Raw genomic sequence first — 19,152 nt, forward strand, 5'->3', positions numbered from 1 at the left:
TTTTTGTCTACTGAGATACTTACCAATTTTAATTAATTATTTAGGTTTTATAGTAAAAAAAATATTATTTTAGATGACTCGAAGATAAAGTACTGTATACAATAGTGATATAATCAAGCTTTTTAATCTCGTACCTTACTTAGGCAACTCAGCAAGCTTCGTTGCCTAAACACGGTATTCGACTGAAAAGCTCTCTATTATATCACGATTGCATAAAATACTATTACTAATTAACTACTTCCATCTAGACAACTTACTTTATATCTTTAAAATAATCTTTGTTTTCTTTGTAATCCGATTATAAAACATCATAAGCAAAGATTTTTAGCAATCTATGTATGTTTGTGTTTTCTAACTGAACACCCCATGCTAAAAAAAGGTAAACAGCCGTTCCATTAACCTACACATTGAAAATCTTATAAACACTGAAGAGTACGTACTACGTGCCTCGCAGTCTGCCAGGCATATAAACTTTGTGAGTGTGTGTCGCAATGTGTGGTGACACCGTAGATTATATCCCAGTAGGTCTTGCTTATAATATTACGACAAGGGCACACAAATCCTCAATTTGATTGCTTGGTAACTGCTAAAGAAGATGAAATGTATCTCAAAAGTACACAATTAACGTCACATTAAGACATATACATAGAAAAAATCTACGTTGATGTCATGCTTCCGAACTACTTTTATAGAGTACTACGCCACAGGAAACACTGTTCAAATTTGTTCCCGTATATGACGCCATGAGCAAAACAAAAGTAAAAAAAATAACATTCCAAAATAATATAGCTCATACGCGTATGTATGGCCCAAAATATTATGAATATATTATTTTGGGGCGTTCCACAATTTTAAATGGTTTATGAGATTTCAAGATAACGTGATCAAGCACATTATAACGCATATTAATATGTGGAACTAATGAAAACAAATATACGTCGTAAATATATCTGTTTTAGAAGTATAGTTATAAGATATACTATAGTGTTGTGTTCCTGCCGGTGAGTAAGATTGCCAGAGCTCAACGAGGGTGCGGAGTGTTAGGGTCGGCAACGCGCATTTAATTCCTCTGGAGTTGCAGACCTACATAGACTACGAAGACTGCTTACCATCACGCTTACAACCGACGCAGTGTAAAAAAATGAAATGCAACTAAACAGTGTATAATATTTATATTTAGCCATAAGGCATTTCTTAAAACAAAACGCTACTTTTCTTAAATGCGATATTTTGTGTGACTTATATGTTATTTCTACTCATAATCACGAGCTCTTTTTTTATGATACAGGAGGCAACATGCAGACGAATCACCTGATGGTAAGCGATTACCGCCGCCCATGGACACCTGCAACACCAGAGAGGTTGTAAGTGCGTTGCCGGCCTTTAAGATGGGAGTACGCTCTTTTCTTTTCTCTTTTGATCCTAATAGAATTAAAAATTGTCCCAAAATTTTCCCATTGTGTTATTATATTCAATACTCCATCTAATATGAAACAGTGATCTGTGAGTGACAACGTCGACGCGTTTCTCCGCACTTCACCTATTTTCGGAACGTGGTTTGATAAAGTGTTTACACAAACGTGCAACAAACACAAGAAAGTAGAGTGATGGTAAAAATTTACTGATACCAAAATAAAAGAGAGAGAAACACTATAATAATTCAAAAACTGAATATACGGATTGGGAAACTACTGAACGCTAGTAAATTTAAAGAAACAGTGTCAGTAATAGTATTCATAAAAAAAAAAAATGTCATAAGGACTATACGGAGCCTTAAATTATTTTCCGTGGTTTTTTCCTAGCTATTTTCTATTTATATAACGGTTATTAAGGATATTGTTATACAGATTATTTTAGAAGTATGACTAATAGGGTGGTTCACGTTTGTATGGGAAAAATTCAAATTCTAGCTAGACTAAGCGGCACCCCATATTTTGTTACACTTATTATGCTGATAAAATACGCCAAGTTTTGTAACCTTACCTCAACTACAAGGGGGTGCTCAAACAGCTTGAAATTTTTCAACGTTGTATAAAGTACATTTTTTTTAAGTGGTTGTTATCACATTATTGGAAAGTGGGATTTATTAGTTATTAAGCAAAAAAACCTTTTCATTCTATTTTTTATGACCTTTTTAGGTGAAATTCGATAAAACAAACTTTTCAAAAATTATAAAAAATGGAAATTAAAATGTTTTTCTACTTAAAAATTTATAAATCACATGTTCAAATAGTGTGAAAACTGATACTTAAATAAAAATTTAAATAATAAATACTTATTTCTTTTAGATTTCATACAACATATAAAATCATCATATATTAAAATAAAACAATGTATGTTTATGTTTATTTTTTTATATAAAAAAAGGATGAATATTAAATTACAAACAGCTAAGCCTATTACAAATTAAACCCTACACTACATCCTACTCATAGTGTTGTTTTCCTGCGGGTGAATAAGATTGCCAGAGGTCGACGATGGTGCGGAGTGTTAGGGTCGCCAACGCGTATGGAGCTCCTCTAGTCTGGAGTCGCAGGCGTACATAGGATACGGAAACTGCTAACCATCGGGCGGGCCGTATGCTTGTTTGCTACCGACGTAGTATTTAAAAAAAAGTGCCGGCAGAAGTAAAAACTTGAATATTAGCGTTGTGCATTTTTGATATTTTGGAGAAATTGAGTAGCAGTTTTATAAAAAGAGATAATTCTCCATTATACCTACGGTCACGTGACACCTGACGCCCTGACGCGAGTTTAACATTTTTTCCCTGTCACAAAAAGTGCACAGCGCAACTAAAGAAGTTTTCACTTCAAAAAAAAAACATTTATAATATTGACATCGTATTTTTTCGCTTTGTATCATAAACTGGGGATAAGTCCTTTAAATTGTGAGTAGTATATGGAGAACCTTTAACCTCTCATGTGTGTACTTATATTACAAATTCCCACTGTGAACACTTTCCCTGACGTTAATTACGTAGTTAAATACGCATGGACGTTCGGATCTTGTTGGTGTTGTAAGTACACGTCTTGAACGACGCGGGTTAAGGACAAGTTTGATAATCGTAGGTCGTGAACATAAATATTCGTAAATCTTTTATTATTCTTTATTTAGTTTCCTTCTTAGGTTAGGGTTTTTATAATATTAATATAAAAGTAAAAATAAAACACGTAAATAAAATAAAAAAAAACATATAAACACATTCTGAAAAACTTTGAGTGCCGTCAGTAGCGGGGCAAAGCCCAAACCGCCGGTAGTCAAAGCCACAGAGAGAGGAAGCGAACTTCTGCATCTGACCCTTGAGCTAGCCACCTAGTGAGTCTCTTCAGATATTAGTCAAGACTCTTCGCTTCGTTATAAGACCGCGCGCTGTCGAGTTGAGTATGAGCCAAGTCTAGGTACTGGACTTTTCCTTCTCGGCTTTCTTCGTAAAGCATTAAAACATAAGACACTCATGATCAGAATGTTACTGTTACTCGTAGCTAATTATAAGTTTGAAGTTAGTGTCGAAAGCTGTCAGAATTGTTTTTAATGCTGTAAAGGTAGTTTTATTTGGCATTCGCTTCTGCCCGCGACTTCGCCTGCGTGGAATTATGATGATGATTGATAAAAACTACACGATGTCCTGCCCCAGGCCTCAATCTAGGTACCTCTATACCAAATTTCATCTAAATCGCTTCAGTGAAGAGATAACTGACAGACGGAAGGATTTACTTTCGCATTTATAATATTTGTACAGATTGACTATTTTGACTAAAGCAAATAATCAAACTTTTTTAAGGCAGGCCTCCAGCAAGGTACGGTATCAGTGCCTAAAAGCGTCGATCACAGACTTAAACAGATACAACCAGAACCGATAGTAAGTACTTCCGTCCTAACCAAAGGTGTATAAGTATTACAACAAAAGATATTGAATCCAATTAAGCAAATAATTGGATTGTAAGTGCTCTGTACCCGTACTATGAGTAACTGACAGTCTCAAAACTGACATATACGCTATGAGAACCTAATTTACTTTCTATACATCTCGCTCGCATAGAAAGTAAGTTAAGTTCTCGATAGCGTTTATGTGAGTGCCGAACTCTAGATCTTCAAAGTTTTACCGAAGAAAACGCATCTTACTCGTATATTTGCTTGGCAATGCGTGTCCTTAATCCGCTTCTGCATTGTAGTGGTCTAGCAACTTTTGTATCTTGAGACTCAGTTTGTTGACATTCGGTGGCACGTTTGATGCGGTCTTGTTAAACAGAGCTCGGTGGCGGATTTGAGCACACACTATATAATTAATTGTAATTAAGTGAATTAAACCTTTGATCTTTAGGAGCAAATAGGCTAATACTAATCAATGTTTTTATAAATAAAATAACAATAACACTATTCATCACCGTTTGTCTCGGATTTATCTACTACTTCAGGGTCTACTTTTAATTCTTTGAATTTTAAAATTTGACAATTTTCATTGAACACTTGGGCTTTTTGGTTTTCATTTTGAGACAGTTTGTTTTGCGCATCATTATAAAAAAATCAAACGTAAAAATAAATTAAGCTGTGTGTTTTAACAAAAAGTCTAGAATAACAGAAATATTAAAAGATTTGTGTGGATATAACATGTATATACATTATATGAGAGTACAAAGACATCGATTTGCCCCAGGGACGTCAAAATTACGGGAGCAAATTGTATTTTAATAAAGGCTTAAAACACACCTTTTAAGGTATTAAATATAGCAATCAAATTTAGATTAAGGATTTTTTTTTCACCAACATCCTTTCATTATTGTTCAAAAAAATCATAGAATGTGGCAGACAATTTATCATTATCTTCCGAGGCATATTCGTGGATCACGTTAATAGGTTGGCTTTGGGCCCATGTAGGAGGATGAGTAGTAAAGTAGTTAAACACGCATCGTTTTTACACACTTATTTAGCTTCACCGCGTGTGGTTTTGGATGTATATGTTCTTTAAATTTTGTAACTTGAATTGTAACCACTTCCCGGTGTCTGATTGAGCTAAAATTTTGCATACTTCCGTATTATGACAATACGCTACGCTAATATGGAGCTGATCTGATGATGCAGTCGAAAAGTAGCCAAAAAACTCTTCGATAATATAAATACATTGAGTTTAGGCTCATTAGAAGATCTCGAGAAGTACTTGATAGACATGCAAAAAAGAAAGTACTGCAATAAATGTATGTATCAAAAAATATTTTTGACGGTAACCTATTTAATATTATAACAATATGTGATATTATTTGAAAAAGTATACAATTTTGAATGCAGTGAAACTCTTTTATGAATTTGTTATGACCAGTATCATGAAAACAGATTGCTACCACATGTTTTTTTTTTATCTTACACTTACTAAAGTCTATATAATGTAATTTAAGATCCAATGTTAATTGTAGTATGAGAAAAAAAACGGTATATATATTTTTAATTCCATTTATTTATCTCTGCAATACAGTTTTCATACATAATGTATATGTATGAAAGTATACATAAGTCATTACATTAGTGATGATCGGATACAATTTTGAAAATCATGTATCAATTAAATAGTGATGAAAATGCCAAAATAAAATCAATGTACTTCACTTTATGGCAAATAAGTTCATCTGATAGCAAACGGACACCATAGCATTGCGCTTGCGACTCGAGAGATGTCACATCATCCCTAGTCACACACGTCTGACCATAGAGGCAATTCACGTAACCGAAATTTGCCTTTCAATATGCAAAGCTCTTTAAATCGAAAACAACCTAGAGATAGACATTAAGTTCCAGTCACTGAGAAACCCACACTCGACCCACACCTGCCCTTTTGACATTTTGGTTATACAAAAGCTTCTTTAAGCGCAAGTTTCGTTACATAATATTCACTTAGCGAAATTGTCACTCGAGCGGAAACGTGTTTATTTGTACGTGAAGTCATAACAAGCTTATTACCTTGCACATATACTCATTTTTGGTCGTCAAACGAAGATTACTTTTTTTATACACGAAATAAGTAGGTAGGTGCTTTTAAGAACTTCGTTTAAGAATGTTTGCGATTGATTAATTAAATACTTACTTTATTCTTAAACATTTCGCGAAAACAATGTTTAGGTATATTAATTTCATAATAATCTGATCTACATGCTTATTGGGCTTACATTTACTAGAACACCTCTAAGTAAGATGCCCGATCAATTTACAGTAGATTCTTTCAATGAGATTGACTGTACCTAGAGTAATATAATATAATGTAGGTAATTCAATTTTAATTGTCAAAGTATTTATTGTTCGTGTTTCGTGTTCAATAAAGTATGACAAGTAGTCGTTGGCTATTGAATTTTATGAACGCCTAACCACTATTTACTAAACTAAAATATTATGTCATAACCTTTACACAACTTTGTATTAAACATCTTAAGATGACATGGTCAACGGTATTTCTCAACTAATTATATTCTATTAGTGCAGAGTAAATTCAACTTTATTGTAACGGTTGCATGTAATTTGTTCTCAATTTATTACTTATTCTTAGAACGGGCCGATCCTAATGTCATTGTTCACCATTAGATTTGCCGAGGCATGACCGGGCGAAAGGGCAAGGGTTAGGCTGGGAGCTTACCTTACATTGTCCTTAGTTTAATTGCTTTGTATGACTGTAGAGTATATACGTCACGTCACGAGGATGAACAGGAGCCTTACTATCTGACAAATTCGGTATTTGACTGGGACGAACTCTTAACCTATAGGTAACTGAATTTAGTTCTTCACAGTATATTTATTACTATAAACATAGTGATATTTTAATTATACGCATATCAAATTAGATTATTTCGAATAACTCAAGCAAGAAATTGTTTTATACCTTCATTTAGTTCTAAATGCGTTTAATCCAAGTTTTTTTCTCTTTTTCAGTTTTTTGCTTGTAGCTTTAAAACGGCATGTCCAGCGGAAATATCTGATATCTGAGGATCCAAAAGGTACCTTAATGTGAAATCGTAGTTAAAGCGGTAAAAAAATGACCGCCATTTTGAATTTCTTTATTACAGTAATGATCATGTTAAAATCTGAAAACGCCTTTTCACCAGTGTCTGATCCACCAAACCTTGCAGGGGGCTGATTTTTTGAATTTCGAGCGCTCGAATTCGCCACTTGAAAATCTGTCGAAAACGGCGAATTGATATTTTAGAAATACGAGCAATAGAAATTGGGAATCTAATGATATTGACCACTCGTTTTCAATTATATTACTAGAATTTAAATGCCTAGTAGTGGAGATAATTTGAAGGGAATTACACGAAATCGAGCACTCGAAATTCAAAAATCGGCCCCCTGGTTCGCATCGAGTGGTATGGTAATCCAAGAAAATCTCTCTCAAGGCTCCCAAAATGTATGGGATTATTATGAGTTTTTTATTATTAAAACAGCTCATTCATATCATGTTGTGTCACAGACCCTATACCGAGGATGCATGGAGACAGAAGAAACAACCTCTCACGTGATGCTGGAATGCAGCGGAGTGGCCCCATACAGGGCAAAACATCTCGGATCCCCGAGAGACCTTTTTTTTTAATACTACGTCGGTGGCAAACAAGCATACGGCCCGCCTGATGGTAAGCAGTCTCCGTAGCCTATGTACACCTGCAACTCCAGAGGAGTTACATGCGCGTTGCCGACCCTAAACCCCCCCCCCCCCCCCCCCCCCCCACTCGATGAGCTCTGGCAACCTTACTCACCGGCAGGAACACAACACTATGAGTAGGGTCTAGTGTTATTTGGCTGCTGTTTTCTGTAAGGTGGAGGTACTTCCCCAGTTGGGCTCTGCTCTAGATCTGGAATGACATCCACTGGCTGTGCCCCACCACACAAAGCGAGACCTTCCTGAGGTCCTACTCAACATCAAAGGTTTGATAGGATTCCTCGAGGAGTTCGGCTGTCAAGAGTAGCCAACCCTCCCCCCCCCCTGTCACGCAAAATAGGCGCCAGTTGTCGAGTTGCGGAAAATCGTCCGTACTACAATACAATACAATCACGACATGTCATTGTCACTAAAGTTACAAAAGAAGTATTTTAAAAATTGACAGAATACCTACATTTTTATAACACGCGCAGGGAACATTGGATAATAGCCACGTAAATTAGCATTTTATCTGGTCATCACGTCACTGTATCGGGAAATTGCGAAAACTGATACAAAATTGCGCTCACGAGTCATTGATCTCGTCGGAGTAATTAAAAAGTCATCAACCTACTCACGTCATGTCTGTTTTGCGGCCATGGACGTGCATTTTAATAGTTCACCGTTAAATTTTTATTCGCAGTTTAAATTGTTTTCGGAAATTTCAGACGTATCCATGGAAAATAGTTCGTTATTTTTGGTCGTAGAATCTTATGGCTATAATATTTTCAGTGCCAAATGCCCCGTTTATATAAACTGATACTGATACTGATAGCTACAGTAACCTGGGCGAAATAGGGATTGGTATGCGTCAAAAACTGGCAATTCAATAAAACTATGTTTTGCAACTTAGTCGACAACTCGGCAACACATGAAAATTCAACACATTTTTATGCGAAAGATAACTAAACTAAATATGTGATACCTATGCGGTCAAGGCCAGCAAAATTAGATTATTTGGACACAAAATCAAGAGGACTTGTTATTAAAAAAAAGCTTCCAGGTTTTGATACAAATTATAGGTGCCAGTTTTATGACGGCCTATGCAAAATGTATGTGAAAATGCGTCTCATAACTATCACTTCTTTGTCGGACATTTCCTTTTTAAATCGATAGTCTTCGTGATTCTGAATACAAATACCCCAATAGTTGATGGTTAAAAAAAGTTGATAGCACACATTCTGAAAATGCTTTTAAATATAAATACAGTTACAGAGTAAATTAAATACAACAAAGGCGAACTAATCACTGTATGGGATCTCTTCCAGTTAACCTCGCAAAAAAAATAACAAAGTAATTCTCATATCGGCTGAATGATTTCCACGAATTGACAAATGGCTACCCTCACGATGTCATCAATGGTTCCCTCTTCGATCTACAACCACAAAGTTTACTTATATTATACGCAAAATACACGCTTGCTCGACTATAACTTTCTGTAGCACTCTAGCATGAAATACTTTACTGTCGTCTATAGAAAATATCCTTTTAAAATTGCCATAAACTTTTATGTTTACGCCCCGATGTAAAGATTTCTCTTGAGAGTGTTTATTCATCGTCGCGTCATTCGACGGAGCATCGCACCATATTGTAAACTTTGCTTGTTACGACTTCAGTAACTGTGGTACACAGCCAATAAGTTTTGATTATGTGTAATCAAAACTTATTCAGTAACGATGTAGGTAGAGACTTTGTGATGAGAGTTTTAGTTTAAATTCATTCGTTTTATTGAGGGTGGTAAAAATTATATGGCGGATTAAAGTTGGCTAACCTACTTGATAAGGATCATATTTTACAGAATAGTTTTTTAAATAACAAATCTTCCGTGTATAAAATACGTGCGACTGGTTTTCTTAAATATATTTAATTGTTTTTGTACTTGGCATCTATTATGTCTTATTTTAATGGCCCTTAATGTGACATTTTTGATAGCGGATCCCTTTGTTTGACATAATTATTGAAAGTCATAATGTAATGATAGTCATATTATCATTAGTCATAACTCTGAAACCGTTAACTTTTCAGGAATTTCCTTAGATTATCCTATAGATAGGTTAGGTTAGGTTAGGTTTGTTTTATGGCAATCCTGAAAAGTTACGCGTTTCTGAGAAAAACCAAATTATGACTAACGAAAATGCGGACAAACAATACATTATGACTTAAAACTTTATGGGAAACAATAGAGACCCTTTTGATAGTCATGTAACTTAATGGAAGCATGTAATGTGATCTTACAACCGTTACAACATCGTTTCACGTTTTGGAGGAAGCGACATTTTTCACGGTAATACGGCTGATTGGTAACAGACATTAAGTAGCAATTGGCGTAGGATTTCTGTCGTATGTTATGCGTACAGTTAGGCAAGATATTTAATTACAGTGCGATTCGACTATAAATGCTACTGGTGTAAGTAAATTAATATTCCATGACAAAGTTAAATGGACGAGAACCCGCCTTTATGACAGGGTCATAAAATTGTTTATGTGTTTATATTAGGATGTTCAGCACTCACTAAATATTAATATTGGACTAGTTACCCTTTTTGATGTTAATTTTTTTTTCAGAAATAATGTGTATTTTAAAGCTTGATATTTGAACGTTCAATCAATAGTGTTTAAGTGGTAGCACTTAAACACTATTGATATGTGTAAAGATTTTCTACAGCCAAATATATATATCACCTTCAGCTTTTTACGCAACACATTTTTTGGGATCCTAGTTAACTTCGGAACCCTTTTTTTACTCTGATCGGCGATTGGCTCTAGTCACACCTGATAGAGAGAGAAGACAGGGCCTAAGATGGAGCTCACGGGTTAAGTACCTAGTAGCCTATTCACTCTTGCTTTGAAGACACCGAGATCATTTTTATCAGGGAATACAGATAGCGGGAGCGCGTTCCATTCTTTAGCCGCCGTGATATACTTATTTTTGACCGGTACTATAATCTAAAATGCCATCTACTTCAGCCGTCAAACTAGGAGCTCGATTTTTGAAATGAAAAGTTCTTTAGCGGCGCTGTGCACTTTTTGTGATGGGGGAAAAAAAGGCGTCAGGGGTCACGTGACCGTCAGATTGAAAATTCGTAAGACGGACCCGTCACATCATGGTGACGTGCAAATAGAATGTCATCGAAGCCTGGTTACTTTTGAAAAATCGTATCTCATTCAAGTGTGACATTTTATTTTTTTCATAATCAAAGTGCTGTCATAACGGCTAAAGAGGTTTAATCTTTGTCAATTATGTAGTATTGCATCTTTGTGTTGTTGGGTGTCCATGATTGTAGATACTCAAATTTTTCCTTACCAAAAAATTAAACAACAGAGAAGAAGCGTGATTGTTTTACTTAATATGATGGTGAACGATTCATTAACATTTACTGATTGTGTAGGCTGTAGTCCTGCTCACGTCTCATGAATTCTTCTCTATATGCTATAATATTAACACTAAAATTCGCATTTCATAATATCTTCCACACTCAAATTTATTTACGTAGGTATAATAGAGAATTACTTCTTTTTATAAAACTGCTACTCAATTTCTCCAAAATGTAAAAAATCGGACAAGTGCGAGTCGGACTCGCCCACCGAGGGTTCCGTACTTTTAAATATTTGTTGTTATAGCGGCAATAGAAATACATCATCTGTGAAAATTTCAATTGTCTAGCTATCACGGTTCATGAGATACAGCCTGGTGACAGACAGACGGACGGACGGACGGACAGCGGAGTCTTAGTAATAGGGTCCCGTTTTACCCTTTGGGTACGGAACCCTAAAAATGCACAACGTTAATATTCAAGTTTTCACTTCTGCCGGCACTCCCGGAGTGCAACCTGATTTTTTTTCTCAGACTAAACAACGCCACAGATTCTTTGACATGGATTGAAAGAGTAACATTAATTACTCTCCGGATTGTGGCTTGCCCCACACATATAATATTAACGAGTTACTGTCGCTAATGTTCCTCTGATGTGTTATGAACGCTAATGACTCCCTTGAAATCTGACAGACGTGTGCTATCTCATTAGAATATTTGTTTATTTATTAAAAGTACGCTAGTTATATATAGCCAGTGATTTATAATATAACCATTTTGTGTTTTATAGTAGTTTTGATATCATAAGTTAAGAAATTGGGTCAATAAAGGTTTATAAGCATTATAACTAAACACGCTGAAACTCCTTAAAATAGTCTAATACAAACTTGGAAAACATTTTCACAAGTTGATCCACCCACACTAATAAATCTATAAATCTTGTTATGATTTATAACTTATAAATCACGTATTCAATCAAAATATAAATTTCCGTCCACAATGCACTCAATTTTGATTTACCTCACACAGTGTTAAGTCCACGAAGACCACACTTTATAGCTCTTCTAAACCCAAGGTCTTATCTGTACCTATACATTTTCATAACAATATACGTCATTTTAACTTAACATAATGGCATTCGGATCTGATCATTGAAATGGCAGATATTTTAAAGAAAATGTTGTCTCTTGTGTCCTTATAGTTTTTAAATCAGAAAGGTGTCCAAATGGACGATTTACGAGTACGTTCAGCGTTTAGCAAGGGATCAATAAATCATCACATAAAATGATTGCCTTTTCTGGAAGCGAATGTGAGATAGTAAAATGCGCAAGAGTTAAACAGGTTCACTGCCGCTGTAAGGCCGAGAGGTCCACCGATATAGCATTTCTGAGGCTAGCCTGACCATTCGAAGAAGAAAAATAAACTTCTTCTTCGGATTCTCAGGCCTGACTTTGGTAGTGCGTTGCCAGGTCACCGCTGCTCAGTCTAAAATCGCACATAATTTTTCGACGATCGGTCTGGCCTAGTGGGTAGTGACCCTGCCTACGAAGCCGATGGTCCCGGGTTCAAATCCTGGTAAGGGCATTTATTCGTGTGATGAGCATGGATATTTTGTTCCTGAGTGATGGGTGTTTTCTATGTATTTAAGTATTTATAAATATTTATATACTATATATATCGTTGTCTAAGTACTCTCAACACAAGCCTTATTGAGCTTACTGTGGGACTTAGTCAATTTGTGTAATAATGTCCTATAATAATTATTTATAATTTTTATTATTCTAAAGCTACGCTCAACCGATTTCACATCGAGAGAACGCCAGCAGGATAATAATAGTAACAGATACATTAATCAATATACGTGACATAAAAATTAAAGGAATTACGAGCGGAGATGGAAATATACCACTTCCAAATATTGTATATAAAAGAAGAAACTGACTGACTGACTGACATATCAACGCACAGCCTAAACCGCTGGTTCTAGAGATTCCAAATTTGGCACGTAGGTTCTTTGGAAGGTCTAGGGGTGCATTAAGAAGGAATGTTTCAAAATTCATCTCCTAAGGGGGTGAAATGGGGGGTCAAAAGTTTGTACGGGGAAACGAGATTAGTTAGACTATTTTATTCGAAACTTTACAAGAGTATTCCTAACGATAAATGAGTAAACACTTGTTTCAGGTTGTTTGAGAATTAAACCCCTAAGGAGGGAAATATGGTGACTAAGTCTAAAAATCAAAATGGGTATTATTTCTATGGTTCATCGGGTCGCTGATTACGAAAACAACAACGATTTTAAAATCTAACGAGGTGGACGTGAAATACAAATCCCCTGTTGGGGTGCGATGGGGTTGAAATTACTAAGTATCAATATGGGTGTCGTTTTTAGGGTTCCGTACCCAAAGGGTAAAACGGGACCCTATTACTAAGACTCCGCTGTCCGTTCGTCTGCCACGAGGCCGTGGGTGTGTCCGTGTGTCTCATGAACCTTGATAACAACTAATACTAAAAAGTACGGAACCCTCGGTGGGCGAGTCCGACTCGCACTTGGCCGGTTTTTTATTTTTTATTTTATGGTTTTTTCAAACTGACTAACTTAATTTTTTACTACTACTAAATCTAATAATCGCGAACAAACATACATACCTACATGCGTTCATATAAACATACGGGTCAAACTGAGAACCTTTTTTTTGCTTAGTACGTGGGCGAAGCCGCGGGCACAAGCTAGTTATTAAAGAAATCCCAAAATGAAAACAGTGTAATTTTTTTAAAGAGCAATGGTACTGGGCGTTTAAAGACCAATGCACACTGCTTGTATATAATGCATATGCAGCAAGGCTCCGCAGCTCTGGCTGCATACGCAAGAAGTGCGCATCGGTCCATCTAGTTTAAAACGATAGCTTTAAAGTAGGGCCTATCCATTTTTAAAGCCATTTTTTAAAAAGGCCAGCCGAAAGGATATTTAGGATGCACCCAAGAACACTGTAAGCAAAAATATCTCAACAGCTTTATAAAGACTCAAGTATTAGTTGCACGCTGCAGAACAAGCTTCAGGCTTTATTATGAACTTTAGTGAACTGGTGTGAACAAGCAGGTGACAATACTGTACCGCTGCTTGAACTTTACTTCATGCAATGTCGAGCCTTATGGCATTGATAAATTATACAGTTTAGATGTTGGTGTATCGATGTTTTAGTATTAAGTCTTGAGGTGATTATGGAAACTTTCCTTACAGCCGGACTAGCCAAGGTGACAATCGCTATCGCTACGACAACGAATTGCTTTGTGTCTCTCTATCACTTTCCTATATTAGTGTGACAGTGACAGTTGCGTTTTAATCGCTACGGAGCGTAAGCGATTTGCATGTTGGCTACGCGGCCTGGTAGGTAATATTTTTATTTAGGCTATCAGGTATAACTTTTACACCTAAAAAAATTTTACGATATTTGGCTGCAATTTTTCGTAAAGGAGTATTTGCTAGCTATGCTTGTAAATTTTTGAGGTCGTTAAATAACTGAAAAGTTCGGAATTAACTCCGGCGTGTCAGCCATAGCAATCTACTACATCCCGTTTGCTCTTCCCGGATGAGCGTCAACGGTCAAACCTTTAGCAGCAGTAAACTCAGCATCATCACGTAGAAATCACTCAACGACAGCAACTGCCAAGAAAATTTATCACTTCACTTCAATTCGCATACCGTTTTTTCCTAACTCTAATCAGCCATTAATTATAAAAATAAAGAGGTACTAATCTAACACATACGGTTTGACTTTTACGAGTAATTCATGCTTAATTCGCATTTTCACTGTTTGCTCTTTGAATTAACAGTGCTTGAAAATTAACCGTATACCAAGTATTAAGCACGCCGACGTACTCACACAGTAGTAAAAAGGTTAAAACAAAACTTCATTCAAAAACGTTGCCGGAATACCGAGGTAACTTCAGGCCACCTTCACGATCACTTTACTAAGCGCGTCTCTTTCACCCAACCATAATAACGCAATCTTGAAATCCGTATCATCAACATGTATTCAGGGATCAGAATTTTACTGGTTGATCCAGGCTACCCAAGATAGTTTACGGTAGAACAACAGTCCTGTATTCCACGTTCCAGCCGCACTCACCTTTATTTAAAATGCTTTTGTACCCACGAGATGTCCGCTCTTATCAAAACTTACATTTATCAGGAGATAAAAAAACCAGTAAGCAATTAAGCTCAGAGTTACGATTGCTATGAAATGTATGCTCACGGGAACATATGAACTGCGGGCTATTAATAGTGCTCATGTGAAATTAAAGGCACTGAATGTAATTTGCATCCTTTTATGCGGGAATGCCAGTGGAAATGACTAAGGTTGATCGCGCGCTCCCGATTACCTTTTACTAGTGATGGGATTTTTACAATGAAAGCGCTTTTAGACTATCGTTATTTTACGAGTACACCATAAAGCTACTTGGTATTCGCGCTTAAATGTCCGCTACAATGTATATTGTGAAAAAACTTGGCAGACCGATTCGATGACACCTTTCTTAATTCCTGGTTCTGGCTAATACAAGCACACAAGCGCGTCAATTCATACGAGTTACGATGTTCAGTTTCCTGTACTTCGTTCGTTCTATACGCGCTAATAAAAATAAGTTTTAGGTACGCGGTGTATAATACGAGTTTTTAGAAACCCTGATGAATATAAAATAATATAGTGTAGAACTAATAATATTTATTTCTCGAAAAAGGCCTCAGGAAGATAAAAAGACTTACGCGGTCGGATTCTTTGGTTAGATAATATAATATGAATAATGTTATTGGTTGGAAATGTTGGAATGTGATGTCCCAGTTCGAAGAAATGTGTTAATGGACTAGATACCAGTGTACAAAACACATTATAATACATTAATATCAGTGTCACTTACGACTTTCCTTAGCTAAGAAAGTATAGCTATCATATTATCACCTAATAAAAGTCACTGACATAAGAACATAAATAATTAGTAATGTCTTATATCACAGTTGTAGGTACATTAAGTACTAGTCGGGTCTACTGAGAAATATCGACAACCCTCATAAGCTACTACAGCTAATTGATATTTACTTAAAACTACGACTATATAGCTCGCATATTTATAATTGTGGATTAAAACTTGATCTGAACTTGTAACAATTATTGGAAATTGGTGATTCTCATACTGGTGTAGAACATTATCTACACCAGTTGTTATGTACAAATATAATATAGCTTTCTATTTTCTATCATGTTGCCGCTTAAAGCCGCTTACTTTTGGTATAAGTCTTTTTTAAAGGAAAAACAATCACACAACGTGACGCTGCACAACGACAGTGACAACAATAAGAACCTAAGGTTTAGCTGATTGATAGCTTAATACTTTGTACAATTTTTCGCTTACTGCAAGCTAAATAAGTTTAGTAATTTGAGCTCCCTTGCAACCTAGATTAAAACGTAAGTAGGTAAAGTTAAACACTATCAGCAGATTAGACTGCTGACCCAAAACCTATTTCCACCTCAATTCCTTCAGCGGCACACGACACGACACCCGCGGGAGCGGCTGTTACCGACCGTGGGAACGGACGATATTAACGAACGTTGCGTTGCGTTTGTTTTTCTACGCTAGCTTATTAGTGTTGGTTTGGCACTGCGATCTTTGGCACAAGAATAACATAGAAAGCTCATGCTTGCCATAAGCAAAGGCAAACTATTAAGTGAGTATGGAATTCTTTTCCTAAGGGTTCTATTCCCGTAATAGTTATTAATTCTAGGAACTAGGAACGGATAGTTTGCCTGTCTAGGAATGGATAGTTTGCTAGTACTAAAGACTTTTGTAAATGTTTTTCTCTATACCATTTATTTACTTTGTTTCGCTTTTGTTTGAAGCGTCCAATAAAGAGTATAACCAAGCATTGTTCTGTAAGTTGACTCACATAATTACGTGTTTTCGTATATATGATATTATCAATGAATCATTTAATTAAAATAACCATTTATGCCTTCTTACATAACTTTTAGGTATAATTGATGGTATCTCCCTCTTTTCCTCCTTCAACTTTCTGCAATAAATAAACAAAGTCGAAAGTCTGCAGCCGGCCTTCGACAGCGCATTGATCGTGCGCTCTCGGTAGAATATAAAACAGGTGTCGGAACTGTCAACAAAATATCCAGGTGACCAACACGGGATGCGGCTGATCTACACAAGCACTCATAGAATTTAATGCACATTCATGAATTTACTTGTAATTGATGGTCCTTTTCTCCTCGCTTGATGTTTCTGCAATGTATATAAGAAGTCTAACGTTTGCAGGCGGCCTTCGATGAAGCATCGATCGTAAGCTCTCGAGTAGAATATAAAACAGGTGTCGGAAATTTCAATAAAAGATCCTGGAAACTGAACAGACTCGGGTGGAACCGATGTGTGACCTAAAAAAGTTATCCTCGGGAAAGCATATTATAACTTTGTCCTTAAACCGTTTACCAATTTTTTTCGTGAAATTATCTACATGTTTGTACAGGATATAGGGAACTTCACCAAGAAGAACCCGAGCTGGATTAGTTTTTATCCATAGCAAGTCTAGTAGAGTATTGTTTGAATTTCAGTAGTCCTAGTGAAAACTAAACCACATCACATTAGAATTCAAGCGCACGTAGAACAATGCACATAACGCACATAAACATAGCTTGTTGACATAGTAACGAGCATGCGCATAAGAGATATTATCGCTGTGCGATGATAATAGGTTTACGAATATGCGGATGACACGCTTTACCAAAATAACCACATTGTTAATTAACAAAAGCGCAGTTGTGCAGTGAAATTATTAAGTAGATAACTAATTAGTAATGTTTTTACTGTCGACTATATTTTTTATAATATTTAAGATATAACGGTTAGATATACCACTTCATGGCATTCATATCAAAACGTAGACATAATAATAACATACTTACCAAAACAGCGCCATATCACAGCTGATACTAAACCAATCAATCACAATCGAAAGCTTCAATCCAATCACGACTAAAGCATCGTTATTATTACCCCGCCGGTCATTAACGGATAAAACTGTTATCAGTAAACATAAACACTTGGTTCACTAACCGGCTTTTTATTCGACTGTCAAAATCACGTGGCCGTACTCACGCACACACTGACGGATCGTTTACAGGGGGCGCTTTTTCGCGCGGACCGGCTATAGCGCATGACATTCGGGAAATTATGTTCATGTAGCGGACTAACCTCCCACACTGTTCGTGAAGAACTAAGCGCAAGTTGTCGGCGAGCACGTGGCGTACTCGTAGCTTACGCGACGACCGCCCTACCAAAGCGTCGTGCGTGAACTATGAAAATCGACTTTCACCCGATGTCTGTAGATAGAATTTCGCCTAAAAAAGAGACAGAATGAACGAGATGAGCCAGAATATGGGACGTTACACACAGAGTATTTCCGTACTGTCGTTTAGTGTGCGTAACCTGCGTTAAGCTGTAGAAAATGAAAAGTGCAGTTTTTTTAACACGCTTTCTTTCCGAGAAAATTTGATGGGCCGGTCTTTAAACCCCGAAGATATATTGTTAATGCTATCGAGGGAGAAATTTGATACGGAATTTATTCCCGCGAATAAAAAAAGAAACGCTCATTGTTGTAGAGGGATATTGAAAAAGTTTCTCGCCGTATAACGATCGCTTCCTTTTGTTTTGTTATTTTAGGGATTATTTAAAACTTAGTGGGCAGTGAGTTTAATCTCCCTTTGTTGGATGATGACTTGCTCATTTTAAAGGCCTATCATGGGTTCTTTGGAGAATTCTTTTCGCTTTCATTTCTCTCTATAACTTAAGCTGTAAATGTAAATGAGCTTTATTTGTGTCGAAGTGTAAAAGGTATGAATGAAAATGTAATACAGAGACGATCTGTGGGTCAGAGAACCGTTGTGTATGCCTTCGTGAGGCATATTCTAATTGTATAACAGGTTTTGAATTTGATTTGGTTTGATGATAAAGATCGGCCAGTGTCAACCAGTAATGTCACATTCAAACTGACAGATCAAATTAAATATATTAAAACGGGTCACTCATGTATTTTAACTCGAAAACGATTTCATTCTGTATCGAGGAGTGTCATCAGGAGCTTGCTGCGGCTCGCAGTCTGCGCCGGTTCGTC

At 36.4% G+C, this 19,152-nt stretch overlaps 1 protein-coding gene across 6 annotated transcripts in view; it reads right to left on the reverse strand.

The window, feature by feature from the left end:
* LOC133523699 (collagen alpha-1(IX) chain-like) overlaps positions 1-18,784 on the reverse strand; it is a 217,685-nt gene extending 198,901 nt beyond the window's left edge. For 4 of the 6 annotated variants that reach the window (XM_061859381.1, XM_061859379.1, XM_061859380.1 and 1 more), the window contains exon 1: positions 17,945-18,783. In XM_061859381.1, the coding sequence (XP_061715365.1) occupies positions 17,945-17,958 (14 nt within the window). In that variant the 5' untranslated portion in view covers positions 17,959-18,783. Of the gene's footprint in view, positions 1-17,944 lie in introns of all 6 variants that reach the window. The other 2 variants (XM_061859382.1, XM_061859383.1) reach the window with 2 other exon arrangements.
* Between the last annotated feature and the right edge of the window lie 368 nt (positions 18,785-19,152).

This window comes from Cydia pomonella, chromosome 12 (genome assembly GCF_033807575.1).
Source record: "Cydia pomonella isolate Wapato2018A chromosome 12, ilCydPomo1, whole genome shotgun sequence".
NCBI lineage: Eukaryota > Metazoa > Arthropoda > Insecta > Lepidoptera > Tortricidae > Cydia > Cydia pomonella.